The sequence below is a fragment of the Coloeus monedula genome, assembly GCF_965178545.1.
Source record: "Coloeus monedula genome assembly, chromosome: 2".
Lineage (NCBI taxonomy): Eukaryota > Metazoa > Chordata > Aves > Passeriformes > Corvidae > Coloeus > Coloeus monedula.
In genome coordinates, this window is record NC_138782.1 from 32,942,459 (window position 1) to 32,969,339 (window position 26,881).

General features: G+C 42.7%; 1 protein-coding gene across 1 annotated transcript in view; it reads right to left on the minus strand.

The window, feature by feature from the left end:
- Positions 1–477: 477 nt before the first annotated feature.
- Positions 478–26,881, minus strand: part of DAAM2 (dishevelled associated activator of morphogenesis 2) — a 172,321-nt gene continuing 145,917 nt past the window's right edge. The window contains exons 18-26 of the mRNA XM_082276668.1: positions 22,158–22,242; positions 20,500–20,606; positions 19,712–19,800; positions 18,806–18,974; positions 16,920–17,027; positions 15,456–15,516; positions 11,737–11,868; positions 2,866–3,036; positions 478–982 (exon numbers count right to left, since the gene is read on the minus strand). Coding sequence (XP_082132794.1) covers positions 767–982; positions 2,866–3,036; positions 11,737–11,868; positions 15,456–15,516; positions 16,920–17,027; positions 18,806–18,974; positions 19,712–19,800; positions 20,500–20,606; positions 22,158–22,242 — 1,138 coding nt within the window. The 3' untranslated portion in view covers positions 478–766. The remainder of the gene's footprint in view (positions 983–2,865; positions 3,037–11,736; positions 11,869–15,455; positions 15,517–16,919; positions 17,028–18,805; positions 18,975–19,711; positions 19,801–20,499; positions 20,607–22,157; positions 22,243–26,881) is intronic.

Below are 26,881 nucleotides of genomic sequence, written 5' to 3' on the forward strand. Positions count from 1 at the left end.
GATGCATTTCATAGCTTTGAGACTCAATCACCAAGAAATTCCAGAAAACTCCTTCTAGCAAAGCAGAATCCAAAAGACTTTTTCAAATTATTGTATGTTGATCCTGATTCTTGAATTTCATTTTGTTACAGAAACTGGAGACTTCTTTCTAAGATTCACTTGCTTTGGACAGTGTAGGCCACAAAAAAATACTATACAGCACATAAGCTTAAATGCATTCTTCAGGTGCTAATCAATGGCTTATAAAATCCAATTCTAGGAGGGAATTGGAAACTTGAGAACCACATCTCAACAAACCCCTGAAGGCCAGTCTAGATCCAGAAGAAGTGATAGCTGTTTGCAGAGTTGCTCTGAAATTAGTCTTCCTTGTTATCAGCAAGATGGAGATCATGACTAGTTTTTACTTTGGCACAAAGAAAATTATCTTGTTCCAGCTGTGAGGCCATCTGCAAGGCCTAAGTACTTTCTGTCATCACCATGAGGCCTTTGATGACACAACAAACTCCCAGAAGCAAATCTGTCAGCTCTGCATGGCCCAGTCACAGGCCCTGCTGGATCCACAGAGGCACTTTTATAATGGTTCAAATTAGGAGCACAGAAGAGGGATGAGAGGAAAGCTGATCATGGAAAGGTAACGTCTTTAGCTACAGACCAAAGAAATCCTTTGGGGCAGCTGTCAGCCAAGCGCCATTACACGCATTCATCTTCCTTGTTTTGCACTTTTTCATCTCCTTCTTTTGGTTGATTATTTTTCTTCCTCTTGTAATTAATAATTTAGCTTTGTCACCACCCGCTCACGGCTTGTCTCTAAGCCTTGGTTCCCCGAACGCTTGCGGTTACGCTTGAGCTTGGATAAGTCTTTGTCAAAGACTTCACCCGACCTTAATGCTGACACCAGGTCATCAAACTCCCCACTCTCTTCAGAGATGCTTCCAGCTTTTGCTTTCTTTTGTCGCCTCTCTTTTTCCCTCTGTTCTTTTAGCTGTGGAGAAGGACACAGAGTTTTAGGATTAGCTGACCAAGATGCCAGATCACTAGGTACACTCCCAAGAAGCAGCCAGAATGCATCAATACAGATTAGGGAAAACAAGAGTAGGAGCTTATCCACAAGGCCATCACCTGTGCCAAAAGCAACAAGAGGCCATGCTGGGCTTCTCTTCTACACAGGCAAGCAGAAGAAATGAGGAATGAGTAGCAGTGTGTGTCTGCCTCACAAAGCACTATCAGCCTGCAGCAAGAGGACACATGGGATCTGTCCATGCTACTGCTGTTTTGCACTAATTTTACAGCATGATAGTGACAGCACAGTAGCTGTGTCAAATGCCAGTTTACAAGTGATGCTGGCTCAGGTCATTTCCCAGCTTCTGGGAGCTGGCTTGCAGTGACCTTAGTGCAGCAGCACCTACCATGCTGACAGCACCTGACTTAGTGAGTTTGGATGTGTCGGTACAAACCACAGTCACTAGTACAGTCACAAACAACTTTGCACTTGGGCCATAGCTAGCTAAATTTACATGCAGAAAGGCTGAAGTCCTGAAGCAGAAGGAGGAAAAGAAGAAAGGAAAAATCCAGAAAGCCACAACATAATGAAGCATGAAAATTGTGTGAGACGTCAAAACATCAGTAGAATCCCTATGCACAAAACAGCTCATGTTTGCATGGAGACAGTGTTGCAGTGCTGGGAGGATGAAGACACATTGCCTTGACTATGGAAAGAGAAACTGGTTATAAACACAAAGAGCAATGAAACAAAACTGCTAATTTTACAAATTGTTGGATAGGTCCACCTGTCAATGTGATGCCCTCGGCCTCCCTAGGGTAGCTCCAAGGAGCTCGGTTATCTCTTTCCACTGCTCAGCTCCAGAATTAGTAGAACTGGCAGGGGATGGTAGTGGCTATCAGGAAGCAGGTCGGTCACTCTGCAAATGCTAGCCCCACATTGCAGGAAGACTCTTTCCATAAGGCCTCTTTCATGACATATTAGGCCTATGAAACCATCCTACAGTGGGCTCCTTTTAACTTTCCAGGCTGGCTGAGAGGAAACTTGAGCCTGTGTCCTGGCATTTTATCCTTCTGTCTAACAGTAAGGCTGCTGGCATCCTGGTGTTTTACTTCTCTCCTCTTTTGAAAGGCACAAGCTTTTGGCTCAGCAAACATTAAAATCAGCAACTCCCTGCAGCGTGGCCTGGGGCCATGGCAGCAGCCAGGGCTACAGCACCGGCAGGGGGGAAGGAGGCAGGGGACTGCCGAGTTCTCAGGCACCACAGAGCTGAGGTTACAGGGGGATGCTGGTTCACATGAACCCCTGGGGACACATACGTCTGTCTCCCAGCAGCAAAATCCACAGAAAGGTCTCCTGCCACGTCAAGGCCAGACACAGCCCCAGTAATCCAGGCATTAAGGCTGGCCAGAGAGAAATACTGCTGGTGTGGGCTGCAGCAGGTGCCAGGGCATTTGCTATGTCACTGTGCAGATGACAGGCATGCAGCAGATGATGATGGAGTCTGACTGGAAGCTGACCAGCTTGGCGGGACTGAGGGAAATGTGGCTTCTTTGTTTGCAGCCTAAAAGCAGGATAGTTTGGCATGGGGTGGTGGCAACCCCATGCTGCAAAGTGCCAGGGCAAAAATGCCTGGGCTAGATTTGGTATCTGAATCCCTAAGAGGGTAATTTGGGAGCCAAATAATACATCCTTGAGAGCAAGACAGACAGCAGGAAAAATGTCATCATTTGAGAAGAGAATGATGCCAAAGAGAGGTGTCAGGGAGAAGAACATAAAACAGTGACAGGACATGATCACTGGAATTTCTCTCAAGACACAAAAAGGTGAGGGAAGGAAACATCTTCCTGCCCCCAGATCCTCACCATGGCCTCCATGCGTGCCCTGCGCTCCTCCTCTTCCTTTTTCTTCCTCATGTTCTCCAGATCTTGCTTGGCCTCTGCAAATGACTGTAAGAAAGTGTCGAAGATGCCAAAAAATTCATCTGGCTGCATCTTGCCCTCGGTCTCTCCAAAATGCTTCAGTGCCTTGGCATACTGTCAAGGGGGCAGAAAACACAAGAGCCATAATTAGGCAGGCAGTTTGGTGAAGACAGCAAGGATAGCTTAAGAGTAACCACACCATGTAATTCAATACCCTCTGAGAATTCATGCGGCAAGAGCAGAAACTACCCCCAGCAACAGAAGTGCTTCTCCTTAAGGCAGGTGCCTCTATCCCTGAGGAGTCTGCTCTCCTGGATATCCTTTGGGCAACATGCAGCTATAGTGCTGGAGAGTACTAACTGTCCACTGATACAAACAAACATGTTTAGTTCCTGAGGGCAATGGAGTAATTTCAGAGGATGACACTGTGGCCACATCTCAGCTGCAGCTGCAGGACAGCCAGGGCAGAGAAGACAGTGAGCTAGCTGGGGAAACAAGGAGTTTTAGTCCATACTTTCCCCTTCCATCTTCCCTTCAAATCAACTTTTAAAATGCCTGGAGGTAAAAGTTTTTTGCAATAAAGCTACAGTCTGTCCTCTCAGAAACCTTTTGCCATGTCATCCATCTCTCTGGAGTCCTCTGAGTCCTCTGAGTTGCCCGGGAGAGAGGAGACTATAGACAGACAAGGCATGAGAGAGGGGCAAGGAAAGCAGCCAGGGCTCCCGGGCAGACTTAAAAGAGAGTGAATACATCACAAGTGGTTTTTATTTTAAAAGGCAAATGTTGAGGCTGCAGGACACATATGGAGGCAGCCAACTGGCAGGACTTCAGTCACAGGGCAGTCCTGATGGGGATATGGTAAATTCACAGCAACTCCTGGCTCTTGGACATCAGTGCTGCAGTAGTTGTACTCTCTCCTTTGCACTCTCACACTCCCAAGCATGCTCACCAAAATGCACTCAAATCAAGCACGTACAGTCTGTCAGCAGCAGCACGTGCAGCAAGTGCTGTGTAAGGACACACATCCATTGCCAGCTGCCCTCACTCACACACCTCTGTGCTGCAACAGGCAGCCCCAGAGGCACACTCCTGACAGTACTTGTGCCCTGATGCACAGCTTCCCTAGAATTCCCTGCTTGCACTTTAGCACACAACCAGAGAGCAGCAGAGCATCCTTACAGACCTCAACGTTTACCAAACCAGGCTATGGACTGTCTTCAAGTTCTCTCAGGCATGTATTCAGCTCATACTAACACAGCCCAGCTTCCCTTTCCTTCCTTATGTGGGTGCTGTTGCAGAATGGAAAAGGCAGTAAGAACAGTTCAGACTCTGATCCCAGCACAAAATGAGTTTGGAAGCAGGTCTTATAAACCCCTCTGGCCCTGTACCAGGCAAAGCATAAACAATGTCTCCCAGTCAACTGCAGGGGGAAGAAATCTCCAAGGAAAGCAACTTCCTTCTGGCACAGTCTGAGAGATTCAGCATCTCCCCTTCTCTGCTATCCCTGCCAGGCCCACAAAGCAGTTTGAAGCAATAGACTCTTTTTTTCTTTAAAAAGGCTGTGTTCTCAGCCAGAAACAAACAAAGAAACCCAAAGAATCTTAGGAAAAAAAGTGTTGGAAGAAATGCAAGTTGCTTTGAGCTACCAAACATGGCAGGAGTTGAAGGAAACACATAGAAACAGCAACAGATTACTTCTCTGTTTGACTCCTTTTCTCTGGAGCCTCTGAAGACATACATACAAGCATACACACCTACACCCTCTCCCCACCTCTCTCTGCAATTTTATCTCTATATAATGTACACATAGGCTCTTTGAATATTAGGGAAATGCAGCAGTCTATAGTAACCCACACTGAACCAGCACCAGCTCTTTGGCAGAGAGAATACAGGCTGTAAATACCACAGAGGGAGATAAAGCATCTCCATATGCTCTACTTTCTTGTCTTGCTTGCCACAGTGTGACAATCAGCCAGGGAGGCAGGGAAGTGTCAAAGAAAGACTTCAGCACAGGCATTGCCACCACTGCTTGAACACTCAGAGCACCTGAAGCTCGTTGCTCACAGGGGATGTGCTACCTGTGATGCTATGATGATTTTTTGCCTTTTCTTTTATAGCCCTTTTATACCTTTTTATAGGTTTTGTATTCTCAGTGGTTTTTAGCCTACATTCTTAGACTTATTTGTCAAGCTAGGAGACTAAACATCTTAGAAGCTTCATAGTTAGGGATCATAAAGCCCCAGACCCCAACTAAGATAGAACCATCCAGGGGAAGGTTCCTTGGGGAAAGGGCTCTCTGGAGCCCCTCTTTGGGGAATCTTTGATAGATATGCTAATTAGTAAGACCTATAATGTTATACCAGATCTTTGATGGGTGTGCATTTGGATGCATTCCGCCTGGAAGTGTGCACCTAAGGATCCTTAAAATAAATACCAAGGTAAAACCCCTTTTTCCCTTCTAACCGTGTTTGATTCTTGATTTTAAGACCAGGAAAAGGCATCACCTGGAATCTCTTCCCACTTAATTTGTCATTAACTCCTGTGAAAATTGAAAGTAAGGCACAAATTAAGAGCAGTGACTAGGGCTGCCAGCTGGAAGTAAGGCTTGTCCAATAGCTGTGAAGCCTGCAGTGGGAGGGTAGCCCACAGGAGATGGCTTTTGCACCTTGCAATGCACTGCCTCCATCCCATGTTCCTCCTGTGCTCAGCAAAGGTGAGTGAGTGGGCGCACAGAAATGAGCTGGTTGACACCATGAATGCCCACAGGGGTTTCCTAATCACTTAAGGAAGCTGGAGGTTGAAAAGGCAGGGGGTCCTTGCCTGGGGCTCTTGGATCCTACATACATGGAAGTCTCCTTTAGAGGGTGGTGTTGTCTGCAAATGTTCTGCACAAGGCCTGTCACCAGCTAGCACTGGCTAGTTCGTGTCACTGGCAAGAGGGGCTTTTGCTGCTGCCTCCCCAGTGCCACTCAGAGGAGGAACAGTGTTGCTGTGCTGGAAAGACCCAGCAGCCTGGGAGCCTTCCAGAGACACTCATGAATCTGAGGTGTTGTGGTCCCTAAGCAGCAGCAAAGAGTCTGAGAACAGCCTGTCTTTGGTGCCCTGTAACACAGGGCTTAGGAGGTCACAATCACTTACTGTAAAGCAGTGAAAGACAAAAAGCAAAAAATCTGTGAGCTGGATGACCTAAAATAACTACAAAAGGAAAAATTTGGAGTTCACTGAAATAAACATTCTCCTTCTTTCTCTACCCCCTCTGGAAAAAAAGCTGACTGAGCAGAGGCAGGCAAGTCAGGAGATCCAGCTTCTGCTGCCAGCTCTGCCCATGATGTGGCTTGGGAGCTCATGCTTCCTTTCCCAGGCTTGTGTTCTCCACTCATTACAGAACAGAAAATGTCGCCCCACTAATGTGTTATAGCAAATGGCAAAGAATCAGTTGTTCACATCTGTAGGGCACTGCATCAATGTAATGCACTATTGTAAAGAGAGACATGCTGTCTTTTCACTGTTTAAACTGCAACAGACCCCTCTGCCTTTACTACTTCTTCTACTTCTCTGTAATTCTGGTTCTGCAACCACGTGTGCTTTTCCAAAGCACTGGTGCTGGGTTGAGGGGCAGTGAGCTGCTGCAGACAGCCTCCCCAATGCTGTTACAAAGCCCAGGCTTCTACCTGCCCACAGTGGCTAAAATCACACTGCCTGCCTCCCTCAGGGTGTTAAGAGGCAGCGTGGCACAGACCAAGGCGCTCTGGATCCCAGCCCTCTCTTCTGCTCTCTGTCACAGGACTTGTGTCACCCTGTACAAATTGCTTGACTGCTCCATGGGCAGATTTCCTCCCAAACAACACCAGCTCTTGTGCACAGTTGTGAAATCTGTAGCTAAGCCCTCATACATGCAAAACGCTTCCCAGAATTTTGTGATGTGCTGTAATATTGTGGAACAAGGGCTGAAAACTTGCTTATTCCTGAAGTCATTTGGGGACAGATGACATGGGCAAAAGCAAAATGGAAAACCGTGTTTCAGCAGGTTTTCCACTGTAACACAGAATGGTATATCTTTTTTTCATTAAAAAATTCATTTCCACACCATAAGTGCCCCCAAGCTCCATGATATAACAGGTCCACGAGCTCAGTGCCAGTTCTGCTTCCTCTGCCAAACTTTCCACTGAATTTATCCTCTTGCCAAAGCAAATCGTTTAGACAGTTGTTTATTTTAAAAAGCCATTTTAGCAAGGAGAGGGAAAGCGGGACAGCAGCACACACAAACTCTGCTGTGCTTGCCAACGAAATGTTAAACAGTGGCAGAAGACCTCTGGAAACGGCAGGAATGGGGCTCTGTGAGGAGGAGGAAAAACAGCCATGATAAAAATTTCCTGCTGTCTGTGCTGTCTGCTGTTGCAGGAGGAGCCAATACACAAATGAATTATACCATGTAGCCATGGAACATGAACTGTATTCCCCAGACAAGCAATCTTGAGTTTGCCCTTATGAAGACACCAATTCAGTACTGAGGCAAGTCAAATAAATGTCTTTTCTCTCTATGGGACAAATTCAGATCAGCTAATGGAAAGAGCCCTGACAATTCCAGGCAGGGCTGGGCCCAGCTCTTCTTGTGCCTAAATGCTCTTAAGGGATTCTCCCAGGAGTTTAACAGTGATGCCGGCAGCCCCAAAATCGAGTTACAGGTGCTCTAAACATTTCTCATATGTTAGATGCCAACTGCACTGCAGCCCCTGAAGTTCTAAGTTACTGTACAACAGCTATGCGATTTATTTACCAAATGGCTGGTGCTGCCTTTTGTGGGATACCTCATCTTGACTTCCTCAGCCTCTGTCCTGATACATTCCCTATTCATTTCCCCCAGTGGCTGACAGAAAACACCAGTCTCCAAAAGGCACAACTGAAGTGCACAGCCTATAACTGGCACTTGGACTACAGCATTTCTTTGTGCTTCATAGCATTCTGCCATTAATGACTATTTTCTTAAATGGGTTTCACTCAGCTGGCTTTCACTGCCTTGCTGTTCTTCAAAACAGTTACTGTAGGTGCTAAGCTTATTAAATGTGTGTGCAGACTCTGAACTCCTTTCTCCATCATGAGAAATACCTTGCTTGAGAGGAACTGTCATCAGAAAGACTGGGAATGGACACTTTTCCTACCCAGCTTGCCCAGGCCATAGCCTCCACAGTGTCTCTATAGAGAGGCTTAAGTTTGACATTCAGCAGAGGAATGGCAATATCTGACCAAGCAGACTTTGTACTCCTAACAAGATCCAAAGTGTCTTAAAAACAGGTTTGCTATAAACCAAGCACAAAGCAGAACAGTTCTGAGGAAGCCTAGTGATCTGAGTTCATACCTGTCAATATTTAAGTACATAGTAACGCTTCATATAGGGCAAATGTCAACCTTTTTCAAGAAAAAAAATAAAATTCATACCATGGGAGGTTACTCTTCCTCTGCTTGGGCATTTTCATTGCTTCCCCACAGGAAACATAGAGAAAAATTTTCATGAATAAAATTCAACCTCTTCTTTCTTACGTTAAAAAAATCAATTTTTCATCTGTTCAAACACATAAAAATGGATGAAGGATTCCAGGGCAGAGTTTCACTTTCTCCTGCCTCCACCTTCCAGTTTATGGGAAATGGCAGAAAACATTATCCCTTGATCTAATCTATATTCTCCCTTATAAAGTGGTATTGGAAGTGAGAAAAACACAAAAAGAACAAGAACCAGCTGTGCTAGAAAGCCTGTTTAGAGAGTTGGTCTAAGTTTTCAATCAGTTCTTAACCAAGCCATCTGTTTACTGCATGAAGATAAGTACAGTTACAAGGCTTCCTCTGCAAACATGGATGCCTGCATCTGGCAGCCTGGCCCTTTAAATTTAAGATATCACTTCCTCCCCATGGCCACTGGCTTCAAATGGCTCTGTTTAAGCAAAAAGGCCAAAAAGGTACTGCATGGGATTGTGAAAAATATTGTCTGCTGAGAAGGTCAGCACCACACCTTGGTAATGGATTGTTTCCATAACTAAATAAATTACTTTTGCTAATATTGAAAAGGTTAAAAGAAATATAAAAACTTCCCCAGTTTGAAAAGATAAGTTATATTGTTTTAAATCCCAGCTGAGGAAACATGGCTCTGATTAACTCATGCTAATCAATTAACCACATCTATATTTAGGATATCCAACTCCAGCTGTTAAAACTAGGGCTTCATTATTATTAATAAATCTGTGAGTCAGGCCAGTTCTTTCTAGGCTTATTCAGATATTTTTCAAAGTCCTCCCTGCCCCACTACCTTTTTTGCTCAATTTGCTTTGCTTTGAGAAATAAAAAAAGAACAGGATAATCAGATGTCTTGGTCCCTCTCTTCCTTTAATTGGCTAGTTCCATTAGGTTTCCATGGTATGAAAAAAGCTTGTGATTCAACAAGCACAGAGAGCCCATTGAGGTTGGAAGATGTTATAAGCTTTGCAAAGCACATCTGGTTTGTTGAAAATTTCCAGCTTTCTTTTTCCTTTTTTTTTTTCTTTTTTAAGGAAAAAAAAAAAGAGGAAAAAGAGGAAGAACAGAGGGCCAAAATAATATGAAGCAAACATGAGAAATAGCTCAACACTGGTAAGGACAGAGAGTTCCCTTACAGGAGTCCAAAAGCAGCTTTTTGCCAGTGGAAGAACCAAAGCCATAGGTTGAGCAAAATTGGAATGGTGTGTGCGCAAACATAGCAAGGGTGTGTGAGGAGAAGGTAGAGTAACGTTTCCTAAGCATGTTATAGTCATTAAAATAAAACATCTCTTTATGTTGAGTGCTTTATGTTGGCTATGTTTAAAAAAGCGTGCAACAACTTCCAGACATACTGGTCCGTCTGCAGGGAGTTTCTCTGGTTATTTTTAAAGCAAAAGAATGGCATTTTTCCTGCAAGTGCCTGATCAAGAAAAGTTGCATTGCTGTGCTGGACATGTACCACTTGCTGGTTTTTAACCCCCAATTGAACTTAAAAAGAATCTGCATTGGCTTTTCATCCTGGTGTGCCAAAAAAGGAAAGGAGCACCACCATCTTTAACACCAAACCAAAAGTGTGCAGTCTAAGCCATGGACAGAGTGAATATCTTTCCAGAAATGGATGCCTAACTATAATGAAGTTGAAGAATTTACCCATTCATAATACAGAAGCCCCCAAATCATAGAAAACCAAGTTTTTCTCAGCAAATTTAGTGGGGTTACAGAATGTAAAATATTCTTTTGTGCTGAGAAAGCCAGTATGGTGCGAACATTTTTATACTGGAAGTAGTTTGAATCCTCTCGAGCAACATGACAACAATGAAAAATGGAAGTGTTCAGGGCCAGGCTGAATGGGGCTCTGAGCAACCCAGTCTAGTGGGAGGTGTCCCTGCCCATGGCTGGGGGGGAGAAGGTTGGAACTAGATGATCTTTAAGGTCCCTTCCAATCCAAACCATTCTATGATTCTATGAAAAAATTAGTCATGTTATTCTCCCCAGAATTTTTTTTACAATGTCAGTGGTGTTGGACTGCCCAGCTTTGCCTTCTGAGTGTTGCAACAGCCCCTGCCCCACTGGTGTTTGCCAGGGCAGCCCTCACTGAGATCCAGAGGCTCCTGTGTTTGCAGCTGCGAGTCACTATTACCCAGTTTATCTCCACAGCAAGGAAATGTTTCTGAATCACAAAATAGCACTACTGCAGAGGAACTGGATAAGTGAGAAGTCTTACTGTCTAGATCCTCAGCCTATATTTTCAAAATCTAAGACCTACTGACCCAACAGCACAGCTTTCATTAGTAATGCAATAGGTCCTTTAACACTAAGAGGACTGACACCAGAGTGGAAACAATTTGATCCAAAAGAAATAACACATTTGCTTCATACAGCCAAGCACTTCTAACATGCCAGCCAACAAGGGCAGATTTGCCATTACATATCATTTACTTTAAAACTTGCTCTTCTCTAAACATTTTCATATGCTTATGATCTTTTCATATAAATTCTTCCTCATTCAGCTGAGAGGCAGAGGGATTAGTGCCAGACCTGAGCCATCAGGAAAGAACAAGGACTTCCTTAGGTGTACCAATCTGGTAATGGAGATGCAGACAGGGAAAGGACAAAATGATTGCAGCAGCACCTGAAGAATAACATGCGCATGGTTCTGAGTGTGTAAGAAGAATCCAAGAACTTCAGACAAACCACACGTTTGGGATTTCTATCTTTGTACTGAAATACACCCAGTAACAGAGAAGTGGAAAAGATCAAGCATAGCTGGTGTAGCACTGTAACAGCCACTGAGAAGAAAATTAACTCTATTCCAGCCAAAACCGGGACACCAAACTACCCAGAGGTACATTTTTAAAGGAAAGAGACAAAGCACAGATGTCCCCAGCTGAATCAGCAGACTGGAATGCAGTCAGAAGCAGAAGGTAAAAATATATGAAGTCACCATCACCAAGAAAGGACCCCTTTTTCAGCAATGGCTTAAAAGGCATTCCCTTCCACACCGTGGCAAGGTGTGGTATCCTGTTATGGATACTGCCACTGCAATTCTATACTACACAAGAATAATGTTAAGGAAGATGAGAAAGAAGTGGGTCAAGAGAACTGATCCTTCTTTTAATCACAAAATATGTTCTAAATGAATATGGACCGCATTAGAAAAAATAAGAAACTTCAGCCTTAACAATTTTCAGTGTCTATTGAGTTTTCACTGCAGTCCCAGCACCTTAAATCGCTGTTTCCATTTTAATTCTTTTGACTGAGCTTTTGACTGAGCTGGTGAAACTCTAAACACTTAAAAGGAATTCTTACCTTGTCTCTAGCCTCGTTGAGAAGGTCTTCCAACTCTGAGAAGCTGAAACTGGCCACAGTGATGAAATCGCTCATGACAGGAACAAACCTGTCCCCTGATTCTCGCATGCGTCTCTTCTGATAATCCAGTTCCTGAAAGAGAAGTAAGAGATAGAGACGGGCAAGTGTCAAAGATTTCTCAGTGATGAGGAAGGGAGCAGGAAAGTCCATCTGTTCACTCACTGCAGAGCATGCTCTGCTCCCACATTCATCCAGAGCTCTAACTTAGAAACCGCTTTTGAAGTAAGTCAGAAGTTTTTAGGCTAGAGAGGGGAGGTCAAGAAAGGATGAAGGAAGGTCCTGGTTACAGTTTCACTTATCCTCAAATAAAAACCACTCCCAAGAAAGCCATCAACATGCTAAGTTTCTAAAGCAACTTTATAATTTAAGCATCAACTACATGAAGTGGTGCATTTTTTTTCCTATGCAAAATGACAAATGATAAAGAGCTTTGTGTAGCAAGTGACTTTAGGATTTTTAATAGTGAGTTTTGCTCCATCCTGTCTTCCCATGGTGAAATAAAATGATGTATACTTGGGGAAATGTGCTCTAGATCTCCTCTATTTCTCTGAAAAGCACCAGGTGAATAGCAAAAAGACATCAAAATTGGTTCTCCCACTGAAAGACAAGCAGACAGATGCCAGGTGCAACACTTTTTAGCACCCTGCTAAGCATTAGCTTGGATGTCATAAAAGTGACAGAGTTATAAACTGGGGCTATTGTGTCAAGAGTTATGGTAAAAGAAAAAAAGAATACATAAAACCATAGGAAACAAAGATCTATTTGTCTGCTACCTACACAAAGAAAAAACCTGATTTTAAGATTCTTTCCTTCTGGCTCGAGTTTTTTAGTTTTAAGCCAAGATTACCCACAGCTATCTCTTCCCTTACTTTAATCACCATGCTTGAAACACAGAGAGAGCTACAGAGCTCCTCAAACTGAGTAACTCATAGTGAGACTGGAAATCTCCCATGCCTGTGCTTGGCTTGTGTGCCGTTGACAGTCTCATGAGGACAATGAAACTATAATCTGGGCCTCATCTTTATTCTCAGCTGAATAATCAGTGGGAATGATAAAGCCTGATTTTCTCTGTGGGGAAGGCAGCATGAAGCAGCAGGTCAAGTTACGATCTGACCCTCTGTTCCCTTTGGAAAAAAATATCGACTCTAGCTCCACGCATGTTGGGTGCTCTCTGGTTGTCAAAATAGTAGTTCACAGAGCCAAATGGGTAGGTTTATAAGCATCTATGGGTAGATTTGTAAGCATCTATGCTGAGAAACATCTTGGGACTTGCTCCATGTAGTATTGCTGAATGCCAAGAATTACTTTGGCCATCAACAATCTAAAATCTGACATGATATATATCTTTTGGTCTGCTGTGAGTTGGAAAGAGAATGTAACCACCACAAGGAAAGACCACAAAGCAGAAAAGGGGCAGGAAAAGAAATGAGGAGGTGGCCAGAGAAAGCCCACATTAAAGAAGTGCTACTTCCCCTGCTTTATATTACATCCTCTTCTCCACTGGTTTTCCTAACACATCACAAGGGACAGTCCTGGGAGCACTGCTCAGTCCATCACTTTGCAGTGAACTGTTTCTGTGTTACAATCACTTTGAAATGGACCTTACAAACACAAGAAATGTCACTTCACATGCTTCTAAGAATTACGCTTTTTTTTTTTTCAGCCACTCTTCCATTCTAATTTTTAAGCTTATTTATTTTAGCTGAAAGTTGCTCCACTCTCTCCTTCCCCCTTCCTCTGGCCGGTGAGTATAACAATTCTGTCATCTTACTCACTGTTGAAAGCTATGGCATTTGGGACTGTTACTGGAGAGTACTGTTTTACAAAGTCAAATTAAGATTAGGTGGTCTGCTCTTCTAATTCAGTTCTTCCCTGCAGAATAATTATCCCAAAACACAAAAAAACTTAAAACCCACACAAGTAACCAGAATGACTATGTAATCAGCCGGAGAGCGACACTGCAAAATAACAAATTCCTCTGTATCTTCTAGAAATGGTCTCTGCTAATCATGGTAGCTCAACAGAGGCCAGAACTGGCCCTGGTGGGCTGGGCTGCTGGTTCTCTAGAGGGATGAAATGATTCAGGCATGGTAGTCATTTCTCAAGCGGTGGTTATGATCTCCTTGCTGTGTGAGAGAAGGGCTCTGCTGACAGAATTCCCTTCCACTACTCATCTGTCCTGGGAGTGTCCTACACAAAGGCAACAGCTGCATGAATGTCTTGAAAAGGAATGTATCTTATTTTTACAAAAAAGTGAGCTGCAAGTCCAGGAAGGCAAATGGTCTGTAGTACCTTTAAGAACATCTGACTGTGAGACTATTTTTAGCTTTCTATTCTTAAGGGGCCTTGAAGAAACACCAGTCACTGGAGCCAAGGCTGTGGTGAGAACACACTGGAATAGAATCAAGAATCACACCTTCCCCTCCTCCCCCTTCCACCTGACAGTGATCTTCTATTGTTGCTATAGTGCTGCTTTTTACACGCCAGAAAACCACGAACTGAGCAAGCAGATTGGGAGGTGCTGGCAGCCTCAGAAGAAAAATACCATGGCAGGGTACTGAGGGACTGAGGCAGGAAGATGGTGATTGTATGGGAAGGAGAGGTTGCCCATGGAACCCATGCACAGAAAAGAGAAGAAAAATCAGCTATAAAGGCAAAAGGACAAATAATCTGATGAAAGGAAGCAAAACAGAATTAGCTACTCACATTTCAAAGGGGGGGAATTGTCTGTCCCAGCCAAAAACTGGGCCTCTCTTCATGTCCTGAACTCCATGTCAGCCTTCCCATTACAGGTGCTTTTAATTCCCAAACACTGTACTCCATGTATGGAACAGTATTTCTTCCCATTGCTGCATTCTCCCTTACCCCAATAATCCAGAAATAAGGTTGGGAAAGTTGGGGGTTTTTTTACAGGAGGATCACTGGTTAATTACATAATGAACTGCTGGCAACAGCCAGACAGCCTGGGGGCTGCTGACAGGACAAAGACCACCTTCCTCTACTCCCAGAGGCAAAAGCAAATTCAGGTCATGTGAAAGAAAAATGAACTCATCACTGTCTGTCTCATGGTGAATGAGGACTGGAGGGTCCTGTGTTATTTCCTTGTAAACAGGTAATCCTTGCACAGAAACCACCCAATGCCATTCCCAACAACTGGCTTTCATTAGTAGCAGGAAAAGCCCCACCACTGTTGCTTTGCTTGCCAGCTCAGCTGCTTCATCTTTAACTAGTTTCTATTCTTCCCCTTGCCTTCCCAAGGAGTGATTAGGATAGAAGTTAGGGTTGCATATAACAGAGCACTACCTGCTTACTACTACTCCAAGAGCCATGTGAAACACTTGCTCAGCAGCCATCCATCCCTCAGTAAGAAAGAGCAAGAATTTTATTTCTTCTTTCAGTCCATGCCATTTGTCAAACTGTCCTTTTACTTTCCAGGTTGAGATCAAACAAGCTTTTCATTAGCCTTAACTCTGCTAAGATCATCAGCAGGAGCTCCACATGAGAAGCTTTTATTTGTTTTTTCTTGGTTAATGAATTCTGGAATGGAATGGAAAGGAATGAAAAAAGAAAGCCCACTTTATCTTATCATAAAATATATAGTGCCCCTGATTCTGAGAGATATTTTAAGTATGGCACTTTGGAAACCTTCAGATACTTACAGTTTCAACAGCTTTCAATCCAGTCTTTATGTTGTTGACTTCCTTCTCCAGCTCTACCAGGCTGCACAGGAGACAGACACAGAGCAGATAAAACAAAAAGAGCAGTGTTACACAGGGCTACAGGAACTGTGCAGCAGCACAGACCACTGGCCCATCAAGTCTGGTATCCGGCCTCTGGCATCAGCCACACCAGATGACTCGAAACGAGGGGAAGGGGATCTGTTAATGCTCTGTGCTACTCCTTGAATGAGATGTAAGATGAGGCAGACCCTGCTTGCCTCAGTGGTCACACTGAAGACTGGGATTTTCCTGGGAAGAAAAGGGGGGGTTGCCCTCAGAACATGTGCCCTGTGAGCTGAGCCTGGCCCTTCAACAGGGAGCGTATGCCACACGGCCAGCTTGCAGTGATCAGCTGACACACAAGCAAGGAGCACAGCTTTAGCACTCACATCACTGGAGTCTCAGATTATCTCTAGATATGATTCTTACACCATGTAACTACTAAATCCCATTAGCAGTACATTTATGTGTGACTTTTTTTCTCCCTCACAGTCCCAGCATTGTTTTTTCCATCTGCACTTCTACCATACGGTAGTCCCGGCCAGCTTACACTGTAACTGAGCATAGAAACGTGCTGTTAATGCTCATACATGCTTCCCTGGACACAAATGTTACACTGAGTTTCTGCTCATCATATACAAACAGGAATTTCTTTTTTTCTAGGACTTGTGAGCAAAATAAGTCTTTAATTTCCAGATAACTAGTGAGTACCTGTTTGGGAATCAGCAGGCATACCCTCCAAATATTTGGAGAGTAGTAGCTTACATCTCAAAAACACCACTAAAGCTGTAATAAATACCTTTTAAGTGTGAAAAGACATTTATTTTTTACTTCTCTTTCATTAGTTGGACTAGTTCCTTATACAAAGAATCATGTCTGGGTAATTGATATGCATAATTTTTTTTGAGGAGTGCTTTGGAAAGAAAAACAATGTTAGTATTTGGGGGGATGGCTTCTGTATTCATTTTTCACAAATGCTTCCAGAAATGGACCATTGAATTTTTTGCAGAAAGTATGATGCTTTCCACATTTCTGTGCAAGACTGATTTGTGCAAAAGTTTGAACAATCTTCCTGAAAAAGGTTTACTGTAGCCTCTGTGCCTAATTGACCCCATCTTAGAAACGAACCTGCAATTACCCAGAAAAAATAGCACACTTAGATGAACAACCATCGGATATGGTGAGTGAATTACAAACAACAGCCAGCCTGGTTACAATGTCTGATTCGGAAATAGATATAGGAATATCTGAGTAAAGCTATCAATTTAGTTATCTACAACAAAGGCATTACATCTGTAAGGCTGGCCATGGGTTTAGAAGACAGACATGAAAAAAATTATGATAATTAAGTGAACAAAAACCTCTGGGAACTCCAGCTCTGAGAAGCAATAGCATTGGACTTACTTGACTTTTGCTGCTTCTGGAAGATGCTGCAACTCAGACTGGATGTCTAGGATATCTGGATAATTCTTTTCGAAGATCATAATTAAGTAGTGCAAGAGTGTAATGTTCCTAAAGAAAACAAAATAAAAACAGAAGGTAGAAATGAGAAGGCAGGTGGTAATGAGAAGGAAAGGATGATGAAAGGATTGTGACAAATCAGTGAAAAATATTCAGGAAATCTGCTTGATTGAACAAGATAAACAATGTATCAGCAGTTAGCGGCTCTGCTACCAAAAGAAAAGTATAAGGGACTAAAATAGATAATTCCTTTATGAACCATCCTTCCTAAAACCCCAAGCAATATACTGTATCTTAATTTATTCTGGAAACACCAGCATGCTTCCATCCATCTGTGTAGAGGGTGTAACAGAAAAGAAAATTGCATAACACAGTATAATATTTGTCACCAGATACTTCAGAGAATAAACAACTACTAGTACTAAAGGGACATTAACTTGTAAGGGAGAAGAAGCAAGCTGTCCTCAGAGGCAATGTGGGAACAAAACCTGAGAGTTAACTAAGGAGAGAAAAAGGTTCCTGGAGATTGGAGAAGCTGCAAAGAAAACTACTGCAGTAACGAAACAACTTATGAGCAGTGATCAGGCCCACTAACACAAAACCAGTTGCAGCCCAAGTTGGAGCAGATAGGATTGAGATGGATGAGGGATGCAGGAGAAGCTTTAAGGAAATTTGTAAAGTAAACAAGGAATTCTGCATGTAAAGAGAACAGACAGCCTTAACAGCTACTTTAGGTGGATGTTATGTTATTAACTGACAGGGAAGATAGCAGACAGCCACTGCTTCACACAGACTGGAATCTGGGAGCTGGGAACTGGTGAGAGAACAGAATCTGCACAGGATATTTAATTTATAGAAAAATCAAGCCAAGCTACAGTAAGGCAAAAAAAAGTTCAACATTAGCTATTCAGGTGTTAGCCTTGGAATACAGAAAGGACATTTTGGTAGCCAAAACAGTACTCTGTTAGTTCAAACTCTATTAGGTAGGGATGAATTTCCTATGATTTTTACTGCCATTATGCATTCTGTCACAGCCTGAAGTCATTTCACCACAGTTATGGTCTCAGCAGGTCTCAAAATTCAAGGAAGGTGCAAGTTAGTAAGAGCCAGCATAACAGATCTCCAAGAAAACCCTTAGTGCTGCTGGAATCCAAAAGTCATATTCTCTGCTCAGTCTCACGTGGATTAATTTCCAGAACCAGCATGCAGATATGGGGCAAAACATAGGGTGACACTATAAGACCTGCAGTCCATGTCAATAAACAGTAAGCTCCACACTCCCAAACCAGCTGTTTTCCTTATCTGCCACAGATACAACCAGGATCAGTCTCTCTGAGCTATGCCTTCTGGCTTCATTAGTGGTGTACGTAGAGAGAAGGTTTATGACAGTACTGCATCAGAAACATATGCCATGTTTCACAGGAGGCATAAAATTCTGCTCAGATTTTTTTTGTGTTTTCTTTTTTTGCAAAACCATGGCCACAAAACTTTGGTTTAAAGAGCAAATTCCATAGGAATCCTCATTCTCCCCAAACTTATTTCAGTTATTTGTGAAATACTACATTTTGTCATCTTTGCATTGGGTTGCAGAAACACAATCCAACATCAGATGTGCATTTTCCAGAGAAACAGCAGAATTTGATTGCTGTGTTAATTGCTGATCTTAATTGCTGTAGAATTTTCTAGAGTGAAAAGCATTACTTAAGTGCCAAATAAGACAATACTTTCATTTGTCTACAGAGCTAAAATCAAACAAAAATCCATTTTTATTACTATGATAAGAGATGCAGCAGCACAGTAACCAATGTATTTACGGCCTTTTACCCCACCTGTCTATGCTGGATTTGGTGTCCGCAATTTTGTTCAGGCTGGAGACTTTGAAGCCATAAGCACTTCCCCTTTGGCCCTTGTTCATGTAATTCCCAAAGGCAAGAACTACCTCCAGGAGTTGCCTCAAACGCTGGCTTCGGATGAGTTCTTTGGATGCCAGAAGAATGGCTTGAAAAGAGAGAAAAAAGAACAGGTTATTGCACAGTGGCTGTTTTTAACATGCTTGGGCCCATAATTTGAAATACCGTGAAATGCCCATCTACTACTGCACAACAAATGCTGCAACACTGCCTGTGTACTGTCCTTCCTGCACCCACACTCCACCACAATCAGGACAACTGGAAGGAAAATGCACTACATCTAGCTTGCAGGAAACTCCTCTGAACATAGGATCAAGGCTGTTCTCCTGGACTTCACACTCTAAAAGCACAGCCAGTGAGACCAGAGGGAAGGCTTGAGCTCATCTGAAAACGCAGAGTAGAATACACTCACCTCTTCTCTGCAATAACCATACACCTCCCTGCTTCTAGGTCACACATTCCCAGAGTATCACTGTCCTGAGGTATCTATTCTAAGTGCCCTTTGAAGAGGGAAAGTGCAAGGACTTGAGGGTGAGCTGCACAGAAAAGCCATGAAAGTTTTTGGCAGCTCAGCACAGCCTGATAACATGCTGTCATATCTGTCGGGTCATATTTACACTGTAACAATCATGAAACTGACTTTATTAACTCAATGGGTGAAAGAAGAGTGTCAGATAGAATTAATTTCTTAGGATATGACATGCCTTGGGCTCAATGGCTCTACAAGCATAGCATGCATGTAACAGCATCTCCTTTGAAGACAAGCGTCTCTTGACCTTCCCAGCCCCTCTGCCCAGCGCTTAGCAAAAGCTTTATTAACCATACCTTCCACTTTTGGTTTTGCTTCTGCCAGCCTCTCTGGAAACTTCTTCTTAAAGAATAACGCTTGCAGCCGCTGCTGGTAATGGTCAATCCTGCATGAAGGGCAGAGGAAAGCCAACACTGAACTGGAACTCTTGAAGTCCAGGGCTAGTATGCTCCCCACATAATCTAATGGTTGCATGTTCAGTCCCATGAATCCAAGGGATCATGGACATAGCCCAAACACATAACACTACATAATCAACCTTGTTATGAAAATGGTGGATCTCAAGTCATGTTTGGATCTCAACTGAAAAGGAGCTGGAAGAATTCCCACTACTTTCAAAATAGGAGAGTCGTGGGAGATCCCAGCTGCACCTCAATTAGCAGAACAAGATGTGAATCCTCACATGGGGGGTAGCAAAGCTGAAACAAGAAAGAGTGTCAGAGGATGAGGACATGAGATAGCTGAACAGAAGAAGGGATCTATATAAAATCCTGATCCCTGGCTATACTACATGTGATACTTGGATCTGCATTTCTTTTTGTAAACAAATTTAGTCAGAGGAGGCAGATTTCTGCTTGTCGGCAGGGGACAGGCCCTTATGCACAGAGAGTGCTTCTTGTCCATAAAGTTTGTGTCACGAACGGAAATATTTGTAACATTCATGGACTTCTGGCAAACACAGGGTATAATGCTGGCCCACAATCTTGCACATTTCCCCCCAGTGCCAGATGATCCATTTTCAGTAACAATTACAGCTGTTTCCAAGAAGTCCTGCATGCACTCTCCCATAATGTATCAAACAGACCTGCTCATTTCAAAGAGGAAACGATCCGCCCGGGCCATGCGCTCGATTTCGTGTTTGTGCTCTTCCAACAGGTCAGTATCACTCTTTTCAGGAACAAACTTCAGTAGCTACAGTGAGAGACACAAACCAAACACTAAAGTGTGAGATCCAACGAAAATGAGAGGGGGACAGAGGGGCACAAACAAACCCAGGTGGGGAGAAAGAGCCCTCAGATTTCTCTGCTACCACTGGGAAGCATTACATTGACTCAGCCATGTGACCATAACTTCAAAAAAGTGCAGCTGTGTCTACAAAACTGACCTTTTCTAAACCTTTGCTTGCTGTTCTGTCTTTATCCTTCACTGACCCCATTAAGATTAATTTTTAATTCTACAGGGAATTTCCCATTTCAAAATCCTAAAGGCCAAGTGCTACTGCAGCTTACCCAAGGGGAAGAACAGAGAGAACTCGATTCCCACAGCCCTACTTGGAGTTTAGATTGGTGCAAACAAGAGCAGGATGTGTCCCAAACAGTGTGAAGTACCCATCGTGCCTATCGTAGAGCACACACAAAGCCTCATCTATCTCTCTCGGGTATGCCCTACACTGCTGAAACAATAAACAATAACGGATATGCGTCTGACACTGGATGCTATTCATATGCTGACCTTAAAAGCTCATACTTTGACAGATTTTTGACATATCTGGTGGTAGTTGTGCTTTAGTATGGTTATAAATACTGCACTGCACACATCCTCAGCTCACACCCACAAGAACTGCTCACAAGGCATATCAAGCACTTTGCCTTTTACTGCTTGTTAATACTTCGTTGCATTCCACAAATATGTGATATTCAAAGGTGTGGAGCATCAGAAGCTTGCAGTGACTTCTGGAGCAGCTGTGGCCATTCAGATAACATGACAAGTAGGCTATAAATTTCCAAAATGGAAAAGCTTTTTGTGCATGATTAAACACTGTGACTGCATGGAAAGAAGGAATCACATTCATTAGACAGTTCATAATTATAATGTTTAGCACAGTCCTAAGGAACTTTATCACATCTCTCTTTAGTCAAAGCATCATCTGCCACCTTCTATAAAGGGAAATTGGGCAATGGTGGTTTAACTGTGGGGTTTTTTTCCTCACAAGTTATACAGTCAACCAAATGCTGGGGATGGAATTCCCTGACTCCCTTCTAGTGTTCCCACGAGATCTCTTCTAGTCCTGGCTCTAACCAACGACCTACATGGTCTGGTTCCTGGCACTTCCCAATAGAAAAGCTACAGGCAGAGAAGGGAGATGAAGAAAAAGGAAAATAAAGAAAAGAGAAAAGGAAAACAACAACAACAACAACAAATAATCAGCAGGAAAAAGTAGAGATGGGAAAAATCATGGAAATAAAGAGGACATGAAAAGAAACCACCTGTAATCACGCAAATATTGCATGAAGAAGAGAAAACTTAGGAAATCAACCTGATACAAAAACAGTTACATAACAGAGGTATACTCCACAACATTGGGAAAAATACTTTTCTCAGGCTCCCATGTGCAGCTCCACTGGCATGACAGGGCCATGTTCTGATCTTCAGACAAACCAGCAGCCCCAGTACATATATCCACTTGGGAAAAGGCAGTGAAGGACCTAAAAATAAGTTGTATCTGACTTAAATCTTTCTCACCTGCTCAAGCATATCTTTCGCTAGGTCTTCTTGTTCATCCATCTTCAAGATTGCTTGTCTGATTTCTTCATTAGACAGCTTCAGCCTTTCAAAAGTATCGACATTGTACCATCAGTGCAAAGTTTAAGTGACTCTGACAATTGAGAAAGTAGGAGGCCTGAAACACTGCACTAAACAGGCGTGAAACAAGCACGGCAAGCTCTACTGTGAAGTTGCTATTCTAGAATATTCAGTAAGAAGAACATATCAGTTCTAAAGACAGAGGTTTTATGGATAATATATTTTTGTCCTCTTCAGTTAATCAAACACACATCAAAAATCCGATGGTGATTAATAACAGTCAGGTTATAGATCAAATGTGCTTCCAAGTTCCCCCATACCAGATACCTCCCTCATTAAGTTCTTTTGCTATAGTAAAACCCTTTATCTCCATTTATGACCCTGAGCTCATGTAACACCCTGACTTGTGAATATTAAAGTATCTCCCAGAAAAAAAAAACAATGGGACTGAAAACTCCCTTATTGAGAATGTGTTTTCTTGCAAGAAAACTGCTTGTGCTAGGTAAGTTCACTCTGTCAGCAGTGACAGATGACAAAGGAACAGAGAGCATCTGCATATCCATGTTTCATATCCAATGTGAAACGAGCTCTGAAAACAAGGCTTTTTAATGTTATCTGAGGTACTAAGATTACACTCTCCTTACCACCTACTCTTGTCCATTTGTGTGCAATGAGTAGGGGTCAGCAGCTACAACTGAGCATAGAATTAATAAAGAAAAGAAGTCTCAAGGTCTCCACTTGAAATCCAGGGCAGATTAGGAGGAGTCAAAATTTGTGATTATCAAGATGTTGCTTGTTGATTATCTAAGTGTCAAGGATACTTGAAATGAACCTTGTGGGTCTCAGAGCAGATGTCAACAAAGTAAAGCACAAGTGTGAAATTCTACCCCACCAACCCCAACCCATGACCCTCAGTCATTTCAGGAGAGTAGGGAAAATTGAAGTGAACCACAAAGGAAAGTCTATCCACAAGAAAATCTCAGTTTTGGGACTGAAACAGTAGAGTGAATATTTGAGGAGTGAAGTCAACAGTCTCCATGGACCTTCTACAATCAATATAATTAATTAACAGCAGAAAGAGAAAATGGAAATATAAATAAGAGACAGGCTGATGCATGAGGCAAAATGTTTTTGTCTTCAGTGCTAAGAAGTTCTATGTTGAAATTTCACATTGCCATTGGCATTTGAATAGAATCATATTTTTGGAACTAGGTAAAAGCAAAAGAAAAAGCTTTATTTTTAGAGACAGGAAATATTACTAAATCTAAGAAACTTAAAATATTTTAACATTGCCCAATATAACCAACAGCTGGAAACTAAAATATGACTCAACAGACATTTGAAATCTTGTATGTATTATATCTCTGAATTAATTGCCCTTTTTGTGGTCCTAGTTGGTCATCATGTCATCTTTCCACAAGGAGGGCAAACTGATACCTACTAAGCAAGATAAAGTACCAAATTTCCAGAAAAGCTTCATATTTGGGCCATGCTCAGATGAGATATAAGGATTAAAATTTTTACAATGAAAAGGTTGGAAACTTTTTACTTCAGGTCATTAGTTTGACTGTGGACCAAAAAAACCAAACTTCTGTACATGAGGCTCTGCAAAAAGCTTTACAGCCTTGATTAGAACATTGAAGGGTTACTTTTGGCTTAAACTGTGAATTGTAAATTTCATGGCTACGTGACCCTGAGCTGATCAAACACTGTGACCAGATAAGGGCTGAAATTGGTGGCTGTGGGCCTGGTCCCTAGGAGACACATATACACATGCCCAAACAATTCAGTGCCTGAAGTTTTTAAAGTGCTACATTTTGTTGACTATTTTTCCTTTAGAGAGCACCTTTGCATTTTCCAGAATCTGGAGTCTGCAGATTAGATTTACCTTGTAACACAGGCACACAGTCTGTGAGAGGGAATGAAATAGAGCAACCCATTAACACCAGGGTGGAGAGGTTTTGTTGCTACTTTTACAGAGGTTAAAAAGAATAAGGGTGAGTTTCATGTGCTTCCCATGCAAATAACTCGAGCAATTACTCACTGACCACCCGTTACACAGTGCAACTACCTCTGTGTGTGCTTGGGGATGCAGTAAACAGGACCAAATAAACAGGTTTGAGGCACATCAACACAGCGGTGTTGCATGTATTGCCACTGATCTTGCTATCCTGTCCAGAAGCCCAAGCATCAGCAATAAATACACTTGAAAACATCTTCTGTTCAAAAATAATTGAGAGCCCCAAGGACAGAGAGTTATACAAACACTTCCATTTCTCGGATGATTCTGTGCCCTGCCAGCCATCAGCAGAAAAACATCTGGTTTGAATGGTTTAGCCCACAGTAGAGAAAAGCAGAAAGCTTGCCAGTCTCCTGCCGAGAAGCAGTTTAACTTGGTCACTTACAGGACTGCAACAGGGTCATGGTGCCTGCAGGTGTGCATCCTAGATTATTGCCAATCTAATTACTAGTATGGAAGGATTTACAGCAGAGCAATCTTACTCTTCCAAAATGGGCTTGTTCTTCTTCTGGGACAGGATACATTTCAAAAGCAACAATGACACAAAACACAGATCTTCCCACTTAAAAACTGTCTGAATAACTGGCCAAAGAATTGTTAATCAAGTGATTCTTCTTTTATTTTCAAAACTCATACCCAGCCATACAGAAGATCTTAAAGATGGCCAGCAGTAATGTGGAACAGATGTGCTGCTTTTAAACAGAAACAGGTGAACTGATTAAAGAAGAACCTAAAGCAGATGCGTAAAATCTTTCCATTTAAAACTGAAAAAGAGGCATTCCCTCAGAGTCTAAAACTCATATGAGAGAGACAGCAAAATTAAAGTGGAATTGTGGCCCAAAAATTTACACTACAGAAATTACATTTTGGTATCTATTAGAAAGCTGCAGTGACTTTCTTACAAGCTTTGCAGATCCAGGCACTCTTCCTCCAGCTGCTGGAGGCAACTCAATTTGGAACAGCACACAATTCAAGTTGTATTCCCTCTGCCTTGCACTTCTCTAAATCACGTATCCTGGGATCATGACACAGGAAATAAATGTGACCAGAAGAAAATACAGTGCCCCTTTCCTCAGCTGCAGCACATTCATTCATAACACAGATACTGCCTGCTTTTGTTCAACAGGAGCCTGACACTGGTCAGATGAGGAAGGAAAAGGATCTTTACCGAGAATACTCCCTCCTTCTTCCCTCACCCGTACATCTGGTGGCAGCATATGGAAGTCCAACTGCTTGAGTCATCTTCAAGCAATGTTAAAACTCAACAAGTACCAAATAACTTCTGATATGGTACTTAGCCTACCTCCCTCTATCCCCTCTGGCTTCATAAATAATCTCTATTGACTCTGCAGAGTAATTCATCACTAATCTCCCCAGGACACCTCAATTGATTTAACACCAGCTTCACTTGCAGACATCAAGTGGTTTATTGTTTCGTACTCTTGGAGAACGCCGGCAGCCTGACTCAGAACATGCCTGGGAGACATGTTGCAGTTTTACATCAACTTCCCTTACAGACATCCAGTGCTCGCTCATTTATTCTCCTTAAATATACCCATTGATTTAACTCACAGCAACCTCCCCCCTGCATTTCTCCCTCCCATGAATCAAAGCAAAATGCTTGTCACTCATTAACCATCTCCCCCTCCAAGGAAAAAGTGAGTTACTTCATGAGCTTTTTCCTTGGATCTTTCTTAGCTTTAGAGAAGGAAGCATGCTTTCCCACTAACAGAGAACTGGAGTTTTGTTGCAGCTCTGTAAAGTTCCTGTACCACAGTGATCACAGACCCACTGTTCCTTCTACCTTGGAGAAGAGGACTGATTATCATGTATCAAGGACGTTTTATGCCTCCTACGGAACTACAGTGCTTCCAACAGATGCCAACAGTAGTAGCTGTGACAGTCAGAGGCACTGATTGATACTTAGCTTAGTCCTATGGCCAGTTTGTACAGCTCACCCAAATCTTAGCTTTTACTGACTGCAGAATTTTCCATCTCCACAAGCCATTTCTCACAGGCTACTACTTAATTCATTTCCAAACTTTGTGACTGAGACATAACTTCTCTAACTCCTGATCTCTCCCGAGGCTCTGTATAATTCCCAGGCTGCAGGCTGTTCAATATCTGCATTTTGGAAATACTCGTTGTCACTGCCCCATAAAGGCTTCCTCTCAGAAGCAGCATTCAGGAGCCAGGCTGGTCTAATGGCACATTCAGCCAGAAGACAGAAAGAAAACTCTTTCCAAATCCTCTTATCTCAGTTGCCAACTCATCTCATCAGTGAAGACAACAGTGCTCTAATGTTTGTGGGACAACATCTGGGATATTTTACCAGGTACATCTTATACCATTATATCAACATGTTGGGAAAAAAAATCCACCAGTGCCTTTTCAGCACTGTACTGTGAAAGTATTCTGGCAAGTGCTGAAAGAAACAGGCTTTTCTTTTCTTGTCCTCCTTCAGCAAAAGCTCATGAGTAACCAAGCAACTTTGCATTCAAATACTCTCAATTATCTTCCAAGAAGGATCTGGGAATGACTATCTTTCTGAGCCAAGAGGAGTGAAGCAGGACCAAACTTGGGAATCCCCAAATTACAGTGAGATATTGATGAGGCAGTGGTTCATCTTTTATCGCAACCCTAC